The 23,141-nt window shown below is 42.6% G+C and overlaps 1 protein-coding gene across 1 annotated transcript in view; it reads right to left on the reverse strand.

Annotated features, from left to right (window-relative positions):
* Positions 1-23,141, reverse strand: part of POMT1 (protein O-mannosyltransferase 1) — a 133,433-nt gene that overhangs the window by 10,085 nt on the left and 100,207 nt on the right. Inside the window, exons 11-18 of the mRNA XM_077477944.1 lie at positions 20,184-20,279; positions 20,005-20,097; positions 16,230-16,326; positions 15,948-16,040; positions 10,409-10,529; positions 10,214-10,311; positions 10,017-10,130; positions 3,645-3,771 (exon numbers count right to left, since the gene is read on the reverse strand). Coding sequence (XP_077334070.1) covers positions 3,645-3,771; positions 10,017-10,130; positions 10,214-10,311; positions 10,409-10,529; positions 15,948-16,040; positions 16,230-16,326; positions 20,005-20,097; positions 20,184-20,279 — 839 coding nt within the window. The remainder of the gene's footprint in view (positions 1-3,644; positions 3,772-10,016; positions 10,131-10,213; positions 10,312-10,408; positions 10,530-15,947; positions 16,041-16,229; positions 16,327-20,004; positions 20,098-20,183; positions 20,280-23,141) is intronic.

Consider the following 23,141-nt stretch of genomic DNA (forward strand, 5'->3'; position numbering starts at 1 on the left):
GCAAGTCTGAGCCATCTGGCAATAGTGCGTTGGTCTCTGCCTAGTCAGAGCCCTAAAGAGTCTTACCACCTACAGGTTGGTGGCCAGAGATCTTTCTAAATATGCACTGAGAGCTGACACTTGACTCTTAAGGGTACTTATGGATAAACCCATGTCTGCTCCACACTGCAGAAATTCCAATACAGCTGTGAGGCTCTACACCAAGCAGGAGCTTCCTACGCACCATTCGTTGAAACTAAGAAAGACCTTTTTATAAATCCGGCGCGTCTCCTTTTTTCTGCTATTGAGGAGGGTGGAGATTAGTCACTCTGAAAATCCCTTTGATTTTAAATATACCCTCCTCAGTAGCCAGGCCTCTAGTCTCCACTGGTGTACCTGTGGGCAGAGAACTTGACCCTGTGAGAGAAGATCCTCCTGAGGTGGTAGAAATAGGGGAGGTTCTACTGCAAGTTGTTTGAGAATTGAAAACCATGCTCTTTTGGGCCAATGTGGTGCCACTAGAATCAGAGACGTGTTTTCTATTTGAAACTTCCTCAGAACTGCCAGCAATAATACCAGAGGTGAGAAGGCATAGCATGTTTTGAACTGCCAGTTCTGGGTCAACGCGTTCACCCCCAGTGTTCCTTCCCCTCCGTTTAGGGAGAAAAAACAGCGGGCTTTCGCGTTGTCTTTGGAAGCGAAGAGGTCCACCTCCGAGGGTCCCCATTTCCTGGATATGAGATTGAAGACCTCCTGGTTGAGGACCCAATCTCCCTCCCTCAGCTTCTTTCAGCTGAGAAAGTCCACTATCGCGTTCCTCTCCCCTCTCAGAAAAATTTCTGAGAGTGTTGGTTTCGGCACAGCTTAGGATGTCTGTTGCTAGAGCTAGCAGGACTCCGTTTCTGGTGCTGCCTTGCTTGTTTACGTAGGGCACGGCAGACGAGTTGTCCGACGGTACCTGAACGTGGTGGCCCTGGAATTCTTTTTTGAAAAACCTGAGGGCTGTCCCAACTGCCTTCAGTTCTTTCCAATTGGACAATCTTATTGGTTTGTCATCTCTCCAGGTCCAGGGATCCCAGATGTGCCCCCAAGCCCCTGCCACTTGCGTCTGTGGTTACCACCTGAGAAAATCGGATGAGCCACAGACGTCCCTGCTACAGGTTCGCTACTTTCCTCCACCACCAGAGAGATCTTCATACCTGATGTGGAACATGTACTAAGGTGTCTGGATCCCTTTGACTGTGGTCCCACACCCTTAGTACAAAGGTCTGCAGGGGACGAAAGTGTAGTTCTGCCCACTGCATTGCTAGAAGGGTAGAGGTTAGTAAGCCCAGCGTTGAGATTAGACACCTTTTGGAGACCTGTTGGTTGCTCTGGAGAGAAGCTACTGCTCTGTCCAGTTCCAGTATTTTCTCCTATGGGAGAAAAACTCTCAACAGCGTTGAGTCCAGCAGGTACCCAAGGTACACGATATGCTGTGAAGGAATCAGGCTGGACTTTTCTAATTTCAGCAGCCACCCCAGGTATGTCAGGACCCTCTTTGTTCGATCGAGATTTTTGACTAGTTGCTCTGGAGACCCTGCAAATAGGAGCAGGTCCTCCAGGTATGCTATTATTGACACTCTCTGGAGCCGTAGAAAAGCCATGGCCTCTGCCAAGACCTTGGTAAATATGCGAGGCGAGGAGGATAGCCCCGAAAGGCAGTGCTTGAAATTGCAGATGCACTGTTACTCCATCTAAGTCTACTGCTAGTCGGAGAAATCTCTGAGAGGTTTTTGCGATGTGGACATGTAAATATGCGTCCCTGAGGTCCAGTGAAACCATGAAGCAATTGTGGGGTAACAGGGCTCTGACCATGAAGATTGACTCCATGTGGAATCTCTTGTAGGTAAATGACCTGTTTAGGGTTTTAAATTCAGAATTAATCTGAATTTCCCTGAGGCTTTTTTCACCACAAAAATGTGTGAATAGAATCCCTTCTCTTTCCTCCTCTCTTGGTACTCTGAAAATTACATTCTGATCTAGTGTTTCTAGCCTCGGCTGTGCAGTTGGGTAGGTGTGCGAGAAGGAATCTTCGTGGGGGAGGTTTTGAAAAACTCCAGGAGGTACCCCCTTCTTATAACCCCCAGGATGAACTGGTTGGGGGAGATTGTTTCCCACTGAGGAAGGAAGGCCCCCAGTCTTTCTCCCACCGTGCCTGAATGGTCATTGACTTTTGCCTCTGCATTAACAGTAGTGGCAGGTTCAGAGCCCTGAGCCTGTGGCGGGCTTGTATCCTGCGGAGCGTGATTAGTGGGAAGTTGACATTTTTCAAAAAGAGTTTTAAAATGATGAAAAGGTGGATGAGAGCTCCTTTACAGAGGCTGCCAAATCAGACTGTTGTTCAGATTCCCTTTCCCTAACTAGGGACTCTATGCAGTCTTTACATAAAACCTTTGTCCATGATTCCCCTAGAATATCCCGCCAGGAGGCAAACTTCCTTTTAGAGCTGTGTTGACTTTGTCTTTTCAATAGCTTTCTGAAACACAAGTACCAAAAAAAAAAAAGCACAAAAAATATTACCTTAAGTAGACAGTATACAACCCTGGGTATCTTAACCTGAAGGGGTCTGAGCCCCCCGACCACCCAAGGGATCTGCCCCCCCATAGATAGGAACCATACATGGAGGGGCAATCCTGCATATAGAGGACCCTTCACCAGGGTGCTCTTACCTTAGGAAGGCTGGAGGTAGTGTCACTGTGTGTCGTAGCATCTGCTTCCGACATGACTGCAGGTGGTTGCTTGCTACCAAGTCTCGAGCTGTGCACGCATTCCAGACTCCACTCCAGCCTGTGCCTGGGCCACTATCAACTCCGCGACCCGGAATCGGAAGTCGTGGGTCAAAGGGAAGCGTCCGCCCTCCGCCGAAAATGACATCACCCATCGTCCGGCCTGCTGGTTCCAAAAACATGCAGCCTATGGAGTGTATAGGGAGAGTGGACTGCCTCCATGCTGCGGCCCTGTAGACGCAATAGAGGTCCCCTGCATCCTGCTGCCATGCTCGACGAGGAAGGGGTGGCTTCTAAAGGCGGATATGTACCACACCTTTTGCTCCTTCGAAGCCCCTGCTTCCCGTAGGGGATTTTTTATATGGCCACAATCTCCCTGACTGACCAGCCTGGTCCCATGCACAGTGTCTTCTCTGCTGGAGGAAACACTAATAACGGAGGTCCCGGCAGGGGAAGTGAGAATTTATGGGCTGGCGCAGTGTTTCCTAAGGAAGAGGAGGAGACGCACTCTCCTAGTGGCTGTCCTGAAAGAGGAAAAGGGAAAATTTCATTTTGTAATAAGGCTGTAACATAACAAAATGTGAAAGGAGTCGAGTGTTGTGAATAATAAGTGGATGCACTATATTTGCATAAAATGACATTACCTTAATTTCTAAACAGACCAATCAAGACACATAACTTGAGGTCATCAGGTCACATACATCTCTAGATATATGGTATACAGAATGGCATTAATTATGTGTTTGCATTCACACTTCTGTTTATGTGCACCCTATTACAGACTGCTAGTCTGCAGCAGTAGGGAGGGTTTAGAACTTTCTTTTGCTACCTATGCAACTCTGCAGTTGTGCAACGCAAGTCAAATCATACTCTGCATTAGTAGGCTTATAACCTTACCTTGGGGAATGTCATAAATCGCTCTTCTCTGCCGCAGCAAGTAAAAAAGGAACAGAACTGTGTACAGTATGGCGCCAATGTTTGCAGAATACCAGATGATGGGATTACCCAAGAGCTGGATCTGAGCCTAAAACCAGTCAAAAGACAGTTACATAGATATTGAACACGTTTAGCAAAGAAGAATGACAATTTTACAAATTTACATTTCACTCTAAAAGTTCTGTAATGATTTGTAATACATGTAAAGTTAAACCAGAGCTCCAACCACCACTCCTTCCCATCTTGGATAGAATTGAGAGTTACCTCTGCGTGTTCTTGTATGCAATGTTCTTCACTTCCTATACTAGTGAAATGACAAAAGACACGTGGAAATCTTCCAACTGGGTCACTTTTTTGTTGATGGCTTCAAAAGTCAAATTTCCCTTCATTTTGGGGAGATTACCATAAAATAGGATTTTTATAACAGCTTACCTGTAAAATCCTTTTCTTGAAGTACATCATGGGACACAGAGACTAAGTAATAAATTAATGGGTTGTGGGCCACCTTCAGGTGTTGACACTGGTATACCCAATACAGGAAATTCACACCCCTATATAACTCCTCCTCCTTCTAGGAGCACGTCAGTTTTTGTAGCAAAGCAATATACTTAAACCCCAAAAAGAGGGGAGGAACCTCTGTGTCCCATGATGTACTCCAAGAAAAGGATTCTACAGGGAAGCTGTTAAAAAAATCCTATTTTCTTTATCATACATCATGGGACACAGAGCCTAAGAAATAACTTAATAGAACGTCCCATAGCAATGCTATTTGAGGGGAGTGAGACAACCCATAGGGCACCCCAGACCTGAGGACTTATACTGCACACTGCGCCCGAAGGCGATATCCTCATACCTCATTACATCCACCAGATAAAATTTTATGAATGTATGTACTGAAGACCAAGTTGCGGCCTTGCAGATCTGAGCCATTGAGGCCTGGTAATGGACTGCCCAAGAAGCACTAACTGACCCGGTAGTGTGTGCCTAAATTTGAAATGGGGGAATCTTAGCGACAGTGGCTTCTGACACTGCCTGTCCTTTCTTAGGACCCTCTGGCAGAATAAATAGGACGTCATTGTTACGAATCTGAGCAGTTGTCTTTAAATAGATTTTTACTGCTCTCACCACATCAAGACAATGTAGTGACTTCTCTTCCCTGGAACATGGTTTTGGAAAAAATTATGGCAAGACAATATCTTGGTTCAGGTGAAAACCTAAAATCACTTTTGGTAAAAAGTCTGGACGAGGGCACAACACCACTCTGTCCTCATGAATAATCAAATATGGCTCTTTACAAGAAAGAGCAGCCAATTCCAAAACCCTCCTTGCTGAGGATATAGCAACTAAGAACACCCGCTTCCTTGTCAGAAGGACTAAGGGAATATGCTGCATCAGTTCAAAAGGCTTTTTTTGTAACATTGACAAAACTAAGTTCAAGTCCCAAGGGATTAAAAGGTGATTTAACTGGCGGATTAATCCGCATTATCCCTTGCATAAAACCCCCGGACTAAAGAATACGTAGCAAGCAGTCTTTGAAATAAAATCAATAAAGCTGAGACTTGGCCCTTAATAGTACTCAGGGCCAACTTCATGTCTACACCTAATTGCAGAAAGGCAAGAATTTAGAGATAACTGACCTGGAAAGCCCACGTTTCTTCAGAATGTGGGTTTCAATAGCCAGGCCGTTAAATTTAGCGTTCGTAAAGTAGGATGGAATATCGGCCCCTGTGAGAGCAGGCCTGGCCTTAGTGGGAGGGACTATGGACCCTCCATTGCCATCTTTACAATTTCTGCGTACCATGACCTTTTGGGCCATGCTGGTGCTACTAGAATTATCAGCTTTCTTTCCAGCTTGATCCTACAAAGAAGTCGTGGCAGCAACTGAATAGGGGGGAATGCATAGATCAGTGAGAACTGATCCCACGGGGTTACCAACACATCTGTTCCGCATGCGAGTGGATCCCTTGTCCTGGACAGAAAGTTGACTAACTTCATGTTGAATCTGGACGCTAGATCCAGAGTCCCCCATCTTTGGCAAACAGCCAAAAAATGTTGGGGTGAAGAGACAATTCCCCTGAGAATAACTGCTGGCCACTTAAGTAGTCCGTCTGCCAATTCTCTATTCCTGGAATGAAGACTGCTGATAGGCACGGAACATTCCTTTCTGCCCAAGTTAGAATATGGTTCACCTCTCTCTGCACGGAGACACTCTTGGTGCCCCCTTGGTGATTGATATAGGCCACAGCCGTGGCATTGTCGGATTGGATCCTGACAGGACAATTCCTTAACCTGGAAGTCCAGGCCTTCAGAGCCAGATGTACTGCCCGAATCTCTAGGATGTTGATAGGCAAGGCTCTTTCGGATCTTGACCACTGTCCTTGGACAGTCATTTTCTCTAGTACTGCTCCCCAGCCTTAAAGGCTGGCATCTGTCCTTACTACTTTCCAGATAATTGGTCTAAAGGATTTTCCTTGCAGCAGATTCTGGGTTAGCAACCATCAACTGAGGCTTTGGGACAATCTTGGGGACAGCCGCGGGCAAGTCCAAAGCTTGGATCGTTTTGTTACAAGCAGAAAGGATACTGTTTTGCAACAGTCTCGAATGGAACTGGGCATAGGGGACTGCTTCGAATGAAGCCACCATCTTTCCTAACAACCTCATGCAAAGGCAAATTGAGTGATTTCTTTTTGACCTGACCATCCACACCAGCTCTCGTATGGAGCCGATCTTTGCTGGAGGCAAGAACACATTTTTCTGGACTGTGTCTATGATCAGGCCCAAATACTCCAGCTTTCTTAGCAGTTTTAAGGACAACTTCTCTAGGTTGAGAATCCAACTCAGACTTTCAAGGTAACTGGTTGTAATGCGTACGCTTTGCTCTAAGCGAGCCACTGACTGGTCTATTAACAATAGATCGTCTAGGTACGCCAAGACTGTTATGCCATGTGCCCTTAAGCTGGCTACAGGTGGGGCCAGTACTTTTGTGAACACCCGTGGTGCTGTAGCTAGCCCGAAGGGCAAGACTACAAATTGAAAATGCTGCTGTTTTACTTCAAAATTGCAGAAACCTTTGGTGAGCGGGAAATGGGGACATGCAAATATGCATCCCTGATGTCGATAGACGACAGAAGTTCTCTTCCCTGTATGATAGAAACTACTGACCTGATTGACTCCATCAGAAAGGAATTGATTTAGATTCCTTAGATCTAGAATGGGTCTGACATCTCCATTTGGTTTTGGTACTGTAAAGAGGTTTGAATAAAACCCCAAACCTTGTTCTTCTGTGGGGATCTGTAAGATCACCCCCTGAGCCAATAATCGGTCTAATGCTTGAGGCAGAGATTGCCTTTTCCCTGGATGTTTGGGAACGTTTGATCTCAGAAAACGAGACAGTGGAAACTCCTGAAATTCTGGTTTGTATCCTAGAGACACCGTGGCGATGACCCATCTCTCCTGAAACTCCTTTTGCCAGACTTTTGAGAATTTCAGAAGTCTTCCCCCCCACTTTAGTGAGGGGGGCGTCTCTTCATGATGAGGCCTTAGTATTCTGCTTTGCAGATTTACGGCCCCAGGTCTTCTTATGTACCCGAGTCGGACGCTGAGGTTTTCCTCTAGAGTATGACGGAGGAGGCCGTCGCCACTGCCTAGAGGCGGATGCCCCTGGCGCAGGAAAAAAAGTCAGTTTAAATGAAGGACGTTTATACTTTTTTTTGGACTGGCAAAAGAGTACTCTTCCCACTAGAAATCTTTGGATGTATCCAAATCATCCCCAAATAGTCGCTCCCCATGAAAAGGGAAACTAGTCAGAAGGTTTTTGCAAGGTACTTCGGCTGACCAACTTTTTAACCACAGGGTGCTACGCATGTGTACTAGCACAAACACAAGTCGTAACACTTGGTGAATAGAGTCTTTCATGGCATCTATGGCAAAACATAGCGCCTTTGGTAGTTCGGCAAACTCACGGGCCTGTTGTGCAGGGACCTCCTTAAGCTGGTCCTTTAGCGACTGACAGATGCCTATTAAAGCGACTGCAGGCTAAGAAACAGCCCCTGCCAAGGAAAAAGAGGATTTTAACAGAAATTCCAACTTTTGATCAGTTGGATCTTTAAGAATTTGTGCATTGTCTACTGGACAAGTAAAATTTTTATCCACACTGTAAATCGTAGCGTCAACTGCTGGTACTTTCCATCTTTTTGCGAATTTCTCCTCAATGGGATAGAGAACTGGAATGTCTTTGGGGGGTAGAAAATGCTTATCCGGGTGATCCCATTCAGCATAAATAAGCTTTTCTAGTAATGCATGGACCGGAAAGGCATGAAAAAAGTTTTAACTAACCCAAGGAAGAAATCAAACTTTCAGCTGACTCTGTTAGGGGTAGCATGAAAGTGGAACGAACCATCTCCATAAGAGTTTGTACCATCAATCTCTCAGATTGCGAGGTTGCAAAAGGTTCACCAACTGTTAATTCCTCTGTAGAGGAATAATCGGCTTGTTTTTCCACGTGATCGCCTGAGGGTAATACCTCATCCTGTGCATACTGTTCCCTTGATAAAGGGTTTGAGATGGGGGAAGGGAATCTAGCACGCATCCTATCCGCTTGGATGGAGGATGCAATTAAAGCCACTAATCTTCCTTCTAAGCCCTACAGGGCAGAGCAAAATGCATCTTCAGTCATGTATACAGGGGCTGAAGTGTGAGAAGCAGTTGCACCAACAATAGGATCCAATGACTCAACCCTTGCTTGCCATATCTGGTATCTCCGGAGAAGATGACAGTGTGGAGGCATGACTGGAGTTCCCAGCGCCGGGGGGGGGGGGGTGGAATTTTTGGCACCTTTGTGGTAATAGTCTAGAAACAAATGCTACCATACAGATCAGTTTTTGATGCTGAATAACAATTGTATTTCCTGTACTGGAAATGCCTGTATACACCCCTTATGTGCCCCAGCGCTCCTGTGTCCTGTGTGACAGCCTCTCCACTTCAGCTGCTCTGATAGAGACTTTCTGCCATAAGAGCGTCAGCTTTATAAAGAGACTTTGGGTGGGAGCCTGATTAGTGTCCCAGTGTTTGCGCCACCTGCCTTAGACCACGCTCCCTTTTAGTGACCAGCCCTCCTACTTTCAAATGAACCTTAGCCTGCGTGCGTGGAAGTCACAGCATTCGGGTCTGTAATGAAGACCCGAAGGAGAGGAGGCTGCAGCCGCTATCTGGCACTCTTGGCAGGTTCACATTACATGGGTGCATCAAGGCTTTAAATAGGCAGGTAAAACATGGTAAATATTGTTTTATAAGTGTGAATCAGTTTAGTGCTGTCACATTTTTCCAATTATTCAGACATGCAACACTACCCAAATGTAGGATGTAGTACAGCTTTTGCATGTTAAAAAATGCTGTACCCCAGCCCCTTAGTTTCCCAAATTTGGGGGGGGGGGGTACATCTTGTTTAATTTACGAACCACCTCCTGCTGCTGGGACACACACGTACGCTGTTGCAGCAGAGCTGCGGAGAAGCAACGTAACAAGGTATGTGTATCTTTACTCCCTCTAGAGGAGATTTTAAGCCATTACAATGTTTTCATATGGAAGAAAAAAAGGCATAGGAGGTGGACTTTGCAGTTCCTAAGCTTCTTCCCTTACCTTTTCCTCGCTGCAGGATACTGCTGAAACAGACAGATCTAAACTTCACCCATCACAGCAGGCACCTATTATAGGGGGTTCCAATCCTTTGGACCTGTATAGCACCCCTCAGGAGCAACTAGGTAATGTAGCATGACCAAAGAGAGTCCTGGTTCCTGGGGGTCCACCCTTCAAAAGAGAGACTAACAGGCAAAACCTCATTCTTCTATGCAATGCCCGGGTACCATCCTGTGGCCTCAGTGGATTGGATGGATCCGGTTAATGGAGGAATTTAAATCCAGCATGGATCCCTCCTGGAGCTCCTCAGAGCACATCTTCACTTGTGACCAACACCTTAGACACTGGTGAAAAAACTGAGGTACTCCTGGAAGGAGGAGGGGTTATATAGGGGAGTGAGATTCCTGTGTTGGGTATATAAGGGGTCAACACCTGAAGATGGCCCATAATCCATTAAGTTATTACTTAGGCTCTGTGTCCCATGATGTACGATAAAGAAACTTACTGTTGTTTAAATGGTAAAGCGAAGGAAGATTTCTTAAAGACAATGACAGAAGTAAAAATCTGATGGAGAAATGGAAAAAAAAAAAAAAAGTGTGGCTGGAGTTCTGCTTTAATCCTGGCTACACATTATGATCCTATCACTTATTTCAACTTAGCTAAAATAATATTTTCACCATGCACCAGTGCAGCACTTACAGTGGTCTTTGGGTGAAGCCAGTAAGCGATGCTGGTGTCCAGGGATACCCAGTCTAGTGGTGAAGAGCTGTACTTGTGTTCAGGACTTTCGCTCCTCATAGTCAGCATCTTGCACTGGACAGACAGAGGATCACAGCATGTTCAATATAACAATTCACTGAAAGGGCTCATGATCCATTAAGAAAATAAAGAGCTACCTGGAGTTCCCAAAACCGAGCCATGAAACTGAGATTCCTCCCAACATCCATCTGCGGAGAAGTGTGCAACTCCTTCTCTCGCTCAGACTGCTCCCGGCCTGCAGAGATCAAGATCAAGAGGCCTCAGCAAATTAAGTGAAAGCAGAGAATAAATGTCACAAAAAGACATCATTATTATACAGGCAAAGGACATACTCTTGCCATAGCGGTGCTCCTCCACATTCCAGACCAGGCTCTGGTGATAGCCCTTAGCTACCTTGTCTCCAACAACCTCTAGTTGCCGGAAGCCCCAGTCCGGTAGAGCTGACCCACTAAGCTGGAAGAGAATTCACAGGATGAAAATTCAAAGACAAAAAAGGAAAACACAGTATTTGCTAAAATCCTTAAGATTCCAACAACCATTCAGTATTTAAAGAAAATTTGTCATGAGGAAAAAAAAAATTGGCTGCTACGGGATAATTAGAGTCGATGGCCTGGCACAAGTTTAGTTTTCTGACTTTTTGCTGCACAGTTGTTCTGGTTTTGCGAGTCAGTATGGAAGCTAGACACAGCCAGGCAACTAGCTTTTTTTCAGAATAGATAAAAAAAATAAGTGCAGCGCTAAAAAACACCTATATATATATATATATATATATAGGTGTGTGTACAAAAATAAATAACAAATGATAAACAATGGTCAACTAGAGTCCCCAGAGAATATTCGCAACCATCAAGCCAGTACACCGAAACTTCAAGCTGGAGTACTTCCCATAGTGGAACATATAAGATACTCAAATAACATACACGGCCTTTGGGGTTGTGTAAGGGCACTTTTGGGTCTAGTTTGGTTGGCGCTTGGTGAACTGTCTATTGCCATGCTGTGTGAGACTTGTGCCCGGTTTGTGTCTGCTGACTGCGCTGTGCATGGTAGTGTTTGCGTTCCAGTTGGTGGAACGCAGATATGACGTACCAGGTCCTGGATATGACGCCGTTAGTTCCCCTGGAACGCAGATAAGATACAGGAAGTGTTCCCGGATATGATGTCTATCACGTTTACGTCACGTCCTGTGACGCCGGTTCCCGTCTGCGCTCCCATTGGTTGAGCGTGTACAGTTCCTCCCCGGATAGGACGTTGAGGGATGTTTACCTTCGACGTCGTTTGTAAGTGAGGTTTGGAACGTAGGTTGTCATTGTCGCTGTGGTTACTGCAACATAATCGGCCCTTATAAAGATATCAGGGCAGTAGATCATGCAAATATTAATTTATGAATGAGGTCTTGGTGCCATGTGGGGGTGTGAGTCCTCTATATGGCCACCGGTACCCAGGTAGTAAGCGCATTTACTTCCTGCTTCCGGTGTACATGCTGGAACGCAGGAAGTATGATCACTCCGGGAGGTGGGTGATCTAGTTTGTGTTTCTAGCCAGACCTTGTTTTAACGTTCATTATTATTTGATACAATATACAATTGGTCAGGTATGTGGCATTTGATGTATGGAGCTATGTAGAGTGTCCTGTTTGTTCGCATCCTTAACGTTGTGGGAGCACACTCATGGGTTAATCTCCTGGGCGGTCATTTCCCATGGACCTCTATTACTGCTTAATTATGTAGCTTATAAATTGTGGCAATGTGGGGGAGTCAGGTTATGCCCCAGTAGACGACTTTGCGGTCGAAACGCGTAGGGCTTGCATTTTTTCTGCTCCCCACATTGCTGTTTTTGTTTTTACTACTTATCACGTGATTTTTATGGACTAATTGTTTTATTTGTCATATATCCAAATATTTTCAATAAACTGGTTGTATTTCACCATGAGAGGTGTCTTTTATACTTTTCTCTCCTATGGTGAGTCTCCATGAGATTTTTGGTGTCAAGTTCTACAGCTGTGCACGGCTTGGAAGGCTTACTGATCCTCTTCAATCGGAAACCAGAAGGTATTCATGATGAGGAACCTAGAGGGGAACCATCATCCGGCTGTCTATACCTGGGTGGAGTGATCGGAGTCCCCCATAAGCTTTTATGACACACTACTATACGGTGGATGTGTCCAACCTATACGGTAAGAGTATCCACCTTTAATAAATACTTCATAATCCGATTACCAGAACTTCCAAGGCCTGAAAAGGTTGGGAGCTCTTCACTTCGTGTATGCCATTTGAGAATCTTATATGTTCCACTATGGGAAGTACTCCAGCTTGAAGTTTCGGTGGACTGGCTTCATGGTTGCGAATATTCTCTGGGGACTCTAGTTAACCACTGTTTATCATTTGTTATTTTTGTACACACACCTATATATATATATATATATATATATATATATATATATATATATATAGGTGCTTTTTAGCGCTGCACTTATTTTATTTTACTTTAAAACTTGGTTTGTTTGTGTGCTAGCAGCTTGGCTGTGTTTATTCACAGGTGTTTTTCATTTTAGGTTTGTATGTTTATATATTGCTCACTATTTATATCTATATTGTTTGGTTTAGCGCGGTGCTTTCCCCTTTATATATGTTTTTTCAGAATAAGGTTAGCAATAGCAACTCCCATGTTTTTCTTGTGACTTTAAAGGGGGCACCATTTTTTTAAATGTAGAGTTTAACCTCTTCTCGCACCACCTGGCCCTTTAAGTGGATTGAAATGCCGTGAGGCAGGCATTTGCGATCATGTGACTGCTGTGATTGGTTGTCACAAAGGTCATATGAGCAAAAGCTCCCAATCGCAAATATGCATTGGGAGCTTTCTGTCACAATTTACTGTGCTGGGAGTGCACGCTCAGTATAGTAAATAGTTTACATATAGACACATATGTGGCTGCTCGGCGTACAGCCGATGGGAAGGGGTTTAAAAGCACTGCTAATAGGCCATTCATTTCAACAAAAACCTTCTTATAAGATTACATGTGCATTTAACTCATTCTGTGCATGTTGTTTATCTGTAAAGGTCTACTCTGTGTAGACATCCAAAAATCCTGAGACTGCTGCTGGGTTCCACTATCTTGAATGCAATGTCAGCAGCCTCAGCAGAGTTAGAATTGTTTTCAAGGAGACACTCTATACATTCCCCTTCACTCCTTGCCCAGCAACTACATAAAAGTTTATGACGGAAGGGACAGAGGAGCTGGGACAGTCTAGACAGTAATTAGACACCCCCAGAAGAGAAGAGGGCTATGACATGCAAGGAAGTAGGGGGCTGTACCAGGGAAATGGACTCTTCCCGGGGTAGCACATTTTCTAGCACATTTAAAAGGCAGATTGCAAAAGTAATTTATGAAAAGGAAAAACCCAAATAAGAGTTTTACTTGATTTTTCTTTGCTTTTTACGTTTAAACATATAATGTATTGATCCCTAACTACCAGTGAGGCCGCCAAATAATGTTGTCATTAAGAAGCTGAGAAGAGCAGGAAGGGGTGGGCCCTATCAGATTTGGTTTCTGTTTAACAGATGAGAATTTGGCAGACACTTTCACTAACTTTCTGCGGCCAGATTTAACAGGGGTTTCCAGCTCACACGTACAGTGGATAGAAAAAGTCTACACACCCCTGTTAAAATGTCAGGTTTCTGTGATGTAAAAAAATTAGACAAAGATGAATCATTTCAGAACTTTTTACAACTTTAAATGTGACCTTTAAACTGTACAACACAGTTGAACAACAAACGGAAGAAGTAAAACTAAAAAACTAAAATGATGTGGTTACATAAGTGTGCACACCCTCTTATAACTGGAGATGTAGCTGTGTTCAGAATTAAGCAATTACATTCAAATTCATGTTAAATAGGAGTCATTACACACCTGCCATCATTTAACGTGCCTCCGATTAACCCTAAATAAGGTTCAGCTGTTCTAGTAGGTTTTTCCTGGAATTTTCTTAGTCGCATCCTACAGCAAAAGCCATGGTCCGCAGAGAGCTTCCAAAGCATCAGTGGGATCTCATTGTTAAAAGGTATCAGTCAGGAGAAGGGTACAAAAGAATTTCCAAGGCATTAGAAATACCATGGAACAAAGTGAATAGTCATCATCAAATGAAGAAAATATGGCACAACAGTGACATTACCAAGAACTGGACGTCTTTCCAAAATTGATGAAGAGACGAGAAGAAAACTGGACAGGGAGGCTGCCAGGAGGCCTAACGCAGCATTAAAGGAGCTGCAGGAATATCTGGCAAGTATTGGCTGTGTGGTACATGTGACAACAATCTCCCGTATTCTTCATATGTCTGGGCTATGGGGTAGAGAGTCTTTTTTTTTTTTTTTTTTTTTTTTTTTTAAAGGAAAAACACACATCCAAACCTGGCTACATTTTGCAAAAACACATTGGAAGTCTCCCAAAAGCATGTGGGAAAATGTGTCATGGTCTGATGAAACCGAAGCGGAACTTTTTGGCCATAATTCCAAGATATGTTGGCGCAAAAACAACACTGCACATCATCAAAAGAACACCATACCCATAGTAAAGCATGTGGTGGCAGCATCAGGCTTTGGGGCTGTTTTTCTTCAGCTGGAACAGGGGCCTTAGTCAAGATAAAGGGAATAATGAACAGTTCCAAATACCAGTCGATATTGGCACAAAACCTTCAGGCTTCTGCTAGAAAGCTGAACATGAAAAGGAACTTTATCTTTCAGCATGACAACGACCCAAATCATACATCCAAATCAACAAAGGAATGGTTTTACCAGGAAGAATAGTTTTGGAATGGTCCAGCCAGAGCCCAGACCTGAATCTGATTGAAAATCTGTGAAGCGATCTGGAGAGAGCTATGCACTCACAATCTGACAGATTTGGAGTGTTTTTGTAAAGAAAAGTGGGCAAATATTGCCAAGTCAAGATGTGCCATGCTGATAGTCTTTTTGGGTATCAGCATGAAGTCTGAGTTCTGTAATAAAATCATAAGGTGTTTCAACAAAGCATTAGCATAAGGGTGTGCACACTTATACAACCATATTTAATTATTTATTTTTTATTTTTACTTCCCTCCACCTAAAAGATTTCAGTTTGTTGTTCAACTGAGTTGTAGAGTTTATAGGTCACATTAAAAAGGTGGAAAGAGGTTCCGAAATGATTTATCTTTGAATCCTTTTTTTTTTTTACATCACAGAAACCTAATATTTTATTGGCTATGCTACTGTCTACCACCATGCATGCATGTACATTACTTCTTGAATAAATGGTTTTACTGTATTTACTGCTGTTATTTTGGCCTACTTTGACTGCCTCACTTAAAGTCCCAGGGTGACCCTCTGTGTGTTTGCTATGTATAGGGATAGAGGTGTATCACTGGCGACACCAGACCTTTCCTCCTTTCTTACGCATGCACAGGAGGGGAGAGAGAGAAAGTGACATAGAATGATGCAGCTAGATTTACTGATGCATCGATTGTGCAAATGCTGAGCAGAGATCTCCCTGAGATATCTTCCCCATCCTTGGGCAAGCTTTGAGCAGGCAAGGAAAACCTTTGTTCTGCCTGGCTACTTATAGTCAGCTTAAGGAATGTGTGCATGTCTGTAGGTCTTCACGACTACCACTTCCTGAGCTTAACCAGGGGAGAGACTCCCTGAACAAGATTTTTCCAGCTGACAATTACTGTTCCCCATTCCCCTAGAGACAGTGCCCACGGTTCTCAACGTCTCTCTTCTATGGGCACAAACATGCAAATTCCCAAAAGTCCAGTTCTCCGACAGTACACTTATTTATCAGTTTATGCTGGTTTACCACTGCAATCCAACTTTATCATTTGTAATGTATTTCTATTTTCATACCTTCAACGTTGCAGTTGTATTCACATGAACAAGTCTGACTTCAGACAAGATGGTTTTCCATGTGTCCTTGTCAGATTCCCTGTTTACAATCTCCTGTAAACAATAAACAGCTATTCAGTAACAAAGCTGGGATAAACAGTCAACTCAATAATCATATACTCAAAACATATCAGTGCACCTTCCCTTATCAATATCCACAAATGGATCTACCCACATGATAAATATTAATGGGAACCTTTCCTACATCAAAATAACAAAGTGAGACCAAATGCTGACACTTACCACCTTCCATAGTGTCTGAGCTGGCATTGAAATATTATAATCAACGTAGCAGGAGATCTCTTGGGAATATGGTGAAAGAGGGGCAGCTACGTCATGTCTGAAAAGAAAGGTCAATTAACAGCTTGCATAACTATATCAAATTTTTATAGGTTTCAAGCAAGAACAGGCTTGTATTTACAATAAACTAGTGTGGGAGTTTCAAGGGACTAGCAACATATGCTGAAAATGTGCTGATTGAAACTGAACTAAATCAATCAAGCAGCTCAATGCCCAGTAGAAATACATATATACAGGTGATGTTTAATGCACCAGTGGATTTGTTTATTTCATACTGATAATCGTATGACCTAGACCTTTGTAAGATAGCCCTGCCAGATCTAGCAGCAGCTGGCACACATTGTCTTATGACACAACCCTAACCTGCCAAATGAACCATGAAAAAGCAGCAGCACACTGATGAGTTATCAGTTATCCTTTCGCTTCTTTCTCTTCTTGACTGCATAATGACAACCAGCACATGACAATGGCTGCCTTATTTTTTTTTTTTTTTTTTTATAAAAACCAATTATTTTAAATGTATTCCTGCATTTAATTTTTAAATTTTGATGCAATTACTATTTATTGGTTCATTTAGACAATGTTGTTTATTTATTTGTTTTTTTATTATTTAAATATGAATTCTTCCTCTTTACCAACACTCTAGCAGAGTTTACATTGTGACTATGTTGCCCCCACGCCCAGGCACTCGGCTGGTGTACGTGTGGGCGGAGGGGTTGGGCCCGGCGGCCTAAAGCTGTGGGCGGGTTTGACTCCGCTCGCGCTTCCGGGCTCTGGTTATAGCTTGCGCTCCAGCGATTCTGGTATACACAGGAGCAGAAGCCGAGCATTGTAGGAAGCCAGGTGCTTGCGCTCAGGCGACCTCTATGTGCGCAAGAGCGAAAGCGTCCATATTGGGGCAGCCGGAAGTTGCGGGTGGAACTTATTTCCACCCGCACTTCCTGTTATACGGGACTAGGTGCGCTCCAGCTACTTATGGAGCGCACAAGAGACCAGGTATGACTTCCCCCCCGCACATACAGGTGCGAATATTAATTAATTGGATGCCTAAGTGGAGACTGGCGAAAATTTAAGGTAAAGCCCTCGTCCCTCTTATACAGTGCCTTGCGAAAGTATTCGGCCCCCTTGAACTTTTCAACCTTTTGCCACATTTCAGGCTTCAAACATAAAGATAAAAAAAATGTATTTTTTGTGAAGAATCACCAACAAGTGGGACACAATTGTGGAGTGGAACGAAATCTGGATATTTTAAACTTTTTTAGCAAATGAAAAACTGAAAAGTGGTGCGTGCAAAATTATTCGGCCCCTTTACTTTCAGTGCAGCAAACTCACTCCAGAAGTTCAGCGAGGATCTCTGAATGATCCAATGTTGTCCTAAATGACTGATGGTGATAAATAGAATCCACCTGTGTGTAATCAAGTCTCTGTATAAATGCACCTGCTCTGTGATAGTCTCAGGGTTCTGTTGAAAGTGCAGAGAGCATCATGAAGACCAAGGAACACACCAGGCAGGTCTGTAATACTGTTGTGGAGAAGTTTAAAGGCGGATTTGGATACAAAAAGATTTCCCAAGCTTTAAACATCCCAAGGAGCACTGTGCAAGCGATCATTTTGAAATGGAAGGAGTATCAGACCACTGCAAATCTACCAAGACCTGGCCGTCCCTCTAAACTTTCAGCTCAGACAAGGAGAAGACTGATCAGAGATGCAGCCAAGAGGCCCATGATCACTCTGGATGAACTGCAGAGAACTACAGCTGAGGTGGGAGAGTCTGTCCATAGGACAACAATCAGTCGTACACTGCACAAATCTGGCCTTTATGGAAGAGTGGCAAGAAGAAAGCCATTTCTCAAAGATATCCATAAAAAGTCTCGTCTAAAGTTTGCCACAAGCCACCTGGGAGACACACCAAACATGTGGAAGAAGGTGCTCTGGTCAGATGAAACCAAAATCAAACTTTTTGCCCACAATGCAAAACGATATGTTTGGTGTAAAAGCAACACAGCTCATCACCCTCAACACACCATCCCCACTGTCAAACATGGTGGTGGCTGCATCATGGTTTGGGCCTGCTTTTCTTCAGCAGGGACAGGGAAGATGGTTAAAATTGAGGGGAAGATGGATGCAGCCAAATACAGGACCATTCTGGATGAAAGCCTGTTGGAGTCTGCAAAAGACCTGAAACTGGGACAGAGATTTATCTTCCAACAAGATAATGATCCCAAACATACAGCAAAATCTTCAAAGGAATGGTTCACAAATAAACGTATCCAGGTGTTAGAATGGCCAAGTCAAAGTCCAGACCTGAATCCAATCGAGAATCTGTGGAAAGAGCTGAAAACTGCTGTTCACAAACGCTCTCCATCCAACCTCACTGAGCTCGAGCTGTTTTGCAAGGAAGAATGGGCAAGAATTTCAGTCTCTCGATGTGTAAAACTGATAGAGACATACCCCAAGTGACTTGCAGCTGTAATCGCAGCAAAAGGTGGCTCTACAAAGTATTAATGCAATTTTGCACGCCCCACTTTTCATTTTTTTATTAGTTAAAAAAGTTTCAAAAATCCAATAGATTTCGTTCCACTTCACAATTGTGTCCCACTTGTTGGTGATTCTTCACAAAAAATAAAAATGTTATATCTTTATGTTTGAAGCCTGAAATGTGGCAAAAGGTTGAAAAGTTCAAGGGGGCTGAATACTTTCGCAAGGCACTGTATGTGCACACAGAAAATGAGGAATATGGAGTGATATGTGTATTCATGTGTTATATATATATATATATATATATATATATTTTTTTTTTTTTTTTGCTAAACAAATATTTTTGAAAAAAAAAAAAAGTTTTCATAGTTTGTAAGAAAATGTTGAAAACAGGTAATTTTTCTCCTTCATTGATGGGTGCCAATGATGCTGCACTGATGGACACTGATGGGTGGCATTGAAGGGCACTGATGGATGAGATTGATGGGTGGCACTGGTTAGCAGTGCCGATATGCACTGGTGGGCATTGCTTAGCAGCAGTGGGGTCTGGAGTGTGCGTTTACTCTTGACAGTAAATGGCTTTTTTTTTTCTTCTCCTCACCCTGACAGCATAAGGAGAAAAAAAAAAAGAAGATTATCGAGTCTATTTATATCACGTGATCAGCTGTCATTGGCTGACAGCTGATCACGTGGTAAGGGGCTGGGATCGGGATCGTCTCACACTCACTGGTCACAGAGCAAGCCGTGCTCCCTGGGAGGACGTACATGGATGCCCTTTCCGGCAATTTAAGCCCACGCTGTAGCCATCTTTTGGTAAGAGGTTACTAGCCCAGTCATGTGAAGAATGAAGCCAGGATTCAGCAATACCAATTAAATCATTGTTCTCTACATGCCCCAAAGTTTCCAACTCACCTATTTTTCTTGGCAGACCTCCGATTGGATGATTTTTTTTTTCCCCTTTTATAGGTTGAACTAGGACTTTTTTTTCAACCTATGTGCCACACATTTCTGTAGAATCCTAAAAAGCCGGCCTCCCTCGCCTATTATCATATGTGTTTGTGAACAGATAAGCAAGGAAAAAAACACAATAGCATGTGGGAGTATAGTTTTGCTTTATAAAAAAAAAAAAAGCTAGCTTTCTACAGCTATTACTACTGTCATTTTTATAATATCCAGTGTGCATGAGGCCCAATACTGTATGGCACATACAATAAAACAGAGGTAACACTTTGATACATACGTGTTCAGGAATCGAGCTGTCATGCCATGCACAAGTTGTACGGTGTCTCCGTGACGCACAGCACGTGGCGGTGAGCTGACAATCATTTCCTGTCTGCCAAAGGACGGTACAGAACGTTATCATTTCTCTTTGCCCATGTTGACCAAACAGCTGTGGCAATATGATTACTGTATGGTTACCTGGATGGGTCCTTGACAATCCACCAGTTATTGACATCTTTGTAGGGATAGCAGGTGACCTGCTGCTGGTGTGAACTCCCGCGTCCTCCCTCATACCTGCACAAAGGGTATTATAGAGTGCTCAGTACACACAAGATTAGAGGTGCCCGATAAGAGAACAATGGCTTATGTGTCAGAGCAGCCATCTCTCCCTATAATCCAATAAGTCTGTGTACATAACCGGTAATCAACAGAAAATATCCAGTGTGTGTGTGTGTGTGTGTGTGTTGTGTGTGTGTTGTGTGTGTGTTGTGTGTGTGGTGTGTGTACAAAGGCTCAGCTGAATTGAAAGCCAACATCCTAAAGAGGAAAGGGTGTAAGGTTGCAGCCAGCAAATCCTTCTTTAAAGGGCCTATAATCACTTTTTAAACATTGGTTTATTTAGCTTATTTGAATATATGCAAACATTTCAGGCACTAAGACCAGCCATATACATTGGATGTTCGTCACCTGATCTGACCAATCACATTGCCTTGCTTAAACTAGGTGGGTTAGCTACAAAACAAATAAATGAATAAATGAATAAATGTCTGGTTGAAACTATTATGCATGTTTATGTCATGAACTCTGTACAGAATGCTCATATGAATGCCGCATTTTGTAACAGACAATTTATGTCTAATACTGGCTTAAGATGCTGAAAGAACCTCTAAAAAGAAATGGCTAAGACAAGCTACAAAAACAATATTATATGGAACATACACACTGTACACATAATAGTTCCCACACCCCTACAGGAAAGTTGTAAAAGTTCTACACTTTGTCAAAACTGTCTATAAGCTTTTTCAGGAGCTTGATTGAGAATGGTGCCTCTCGCTATACAAATTTTGATCAAAATATTTGAGCAGAAGGATAAAAATGTGTTTTCCAAATCTCTCAAAAAAAAAAAAAATGATATATATATTTATTTGGGAGCATCCTCTCTTCTGATAACACCCTAAACAATATATTTTGAAGGGAACAAAGAATTGTCTCTTTATAGGAGAAACTCATTGAACAAAGACCTTTGTGTTAAGCTTCTTTTAATTTAAAGCTGCAGATTTAAAAATATTGAAAATGAATTTTCAGATGACATCATCATGTCAAAAGTAGGATTTTAAAAGGTGCTATAACCTATAATAGCAAAACAACAATCAAAAAAATAAAAATTTTCTCAGCACTCATAAAAGACAGATATTAGTAGGTAAAAAAAAAGTCCATTGCACCATCAGCAGCTGCTATATTAACACCCATCTTTCAGTATAATAGCAGTTCATTTTTATTACAATGATACATAAAATCCATAAAAGAGTTGCTTGAAAGAACGCCTAACAAACATCCATATTACACACTAGGGCTGCAACGAACGATTATTTTCATAAGCGATTAGTTGGCCGATTATTGTTTTGTTTAATCAGATAATAACCTTTAAAAAAAATGTAATGAATATGAAAGTAAAAAAAAAATTATTTTTTTTTTTTTTTTTGATGGAAGACATAGTTTTTGTATGGCCATCATTTAATATATTACAGTTCTGTCTGAAAATCGGCAAAATAGTCTTTAGTTATTATTATTTTTTTCTTTTACATAAAAAATTTGATCTCTGAGTCTGATGATATTTACCAGATTCAACCTATAATAGTATATACAATATATCTCTTCTGTCTGTTATTCTCAGAGCGGATTAAAGATTTTGCTCCCAAACCATATAGTTATATTTACCACTGCATATAGATATTTAAGAATAAATTGCCTTTTTTTTCGATTCAACGATTTTCTAATCATTAATGCGATCAAATTACCATTCGTTTTCGACTGCAGTGATGGTAAAATTCAAAGGAGCAGCATGGAAAACTTCTTGGTCAGACAGTGTATGTAGTTTGTAATTACAAACGAAAATTAAAATTACATTAATTTTAAAACTGAATGTTAAAAGCAAGTGAAATTTTCAAATGATATTCTTTCATTCAACAAATTGACAAAGATTTTTCGCATGAATATTCTCCTCTGAAAACCGATACGTGTATGGCCAGCATAAGAATTGGTTCCCCACCTATGCAGTTTGGTATGTGTTTTGCAGTGTTTTTTGCTGTGCATTTTTGCACATGTGATTTTGCTGTGATTTGCATTTTTTATGCTTGGTTTTTGACAATTTCTTGTTGGGCAGATTAAAAAAAAAAAAAATAGGATTTTTGTACTCACCGTAAAATCCTTTTCTCTGTAATTCACCGGCCGACACAGCTCCTCTCTGTAACTAAATGGGTTTGTTAGCCTGTCATTAGGAGAACTAGGCAAAAAATTGTAACACAATACACAGAACTTTAGTCTAGTCCCAGGGGAGCGGACCCTGTGCTAACAACCCTCCCTGCTCCCAGGCAGAACTCAGTATGTCAACAAGCAGTATAAACGTAGAGAAAAGGAGGGGTGGGTGCAGTGTCGGTCAGTGAATTACAGAGAAAAGGATTTTACGGTGAGTACAAAAATCCTATTTTCTCTTATATTCACTGACCGACACAGCTCCTCTCTGTAACTAAATGGGACGCCCCCAAGCAGTGCCAAACGAGAGGTGGGAAAAAAACAGCATTAAAACTTCATCCACCATGGAAAGTGGGAACCAGTGAAACTAAACCCACAAAAAAAACAGCAGTGTACGGAAAAACACACCGCCATAACCGGGCATTCTCAACAGGAGAGATCCCCAACACCGCAACCCTTTTTGCATAAGTAATGCAACAGTGCATTAACAAAACAGTACTGCATTTTTATATATAAAAAAAAAAAAAAAAAACAGGGGAAAAAATAAATAAAAATCGCAATTGCAACTACACGGCCGCCTACAAAACTTTGCGGCCAAAACAGGCATCAGCCGATGTACTGACGTCTACCTTGTAGAACTTGGTAAACGTATGGACAGACGACCAGGTCACCGCCTTACACACC

The sequence above is a fragment of the Lithobates pipiens genome, unplaced genomic scaffold (genome assembly GCF_037356315.1).
Source record: "Lithobates pipiens isolate NorthernLeopardFrog02 unplaced genomic scaffold, aLitPip1_a1.2 Scaffold_1, whole genome shotgun sequence".
NCBI classification, from domain to species: Eukaryota; Metazoa; Chordata; class Amphibia; order Anura; family Ranidae; genus Lithobates; species Lithobates pipiens.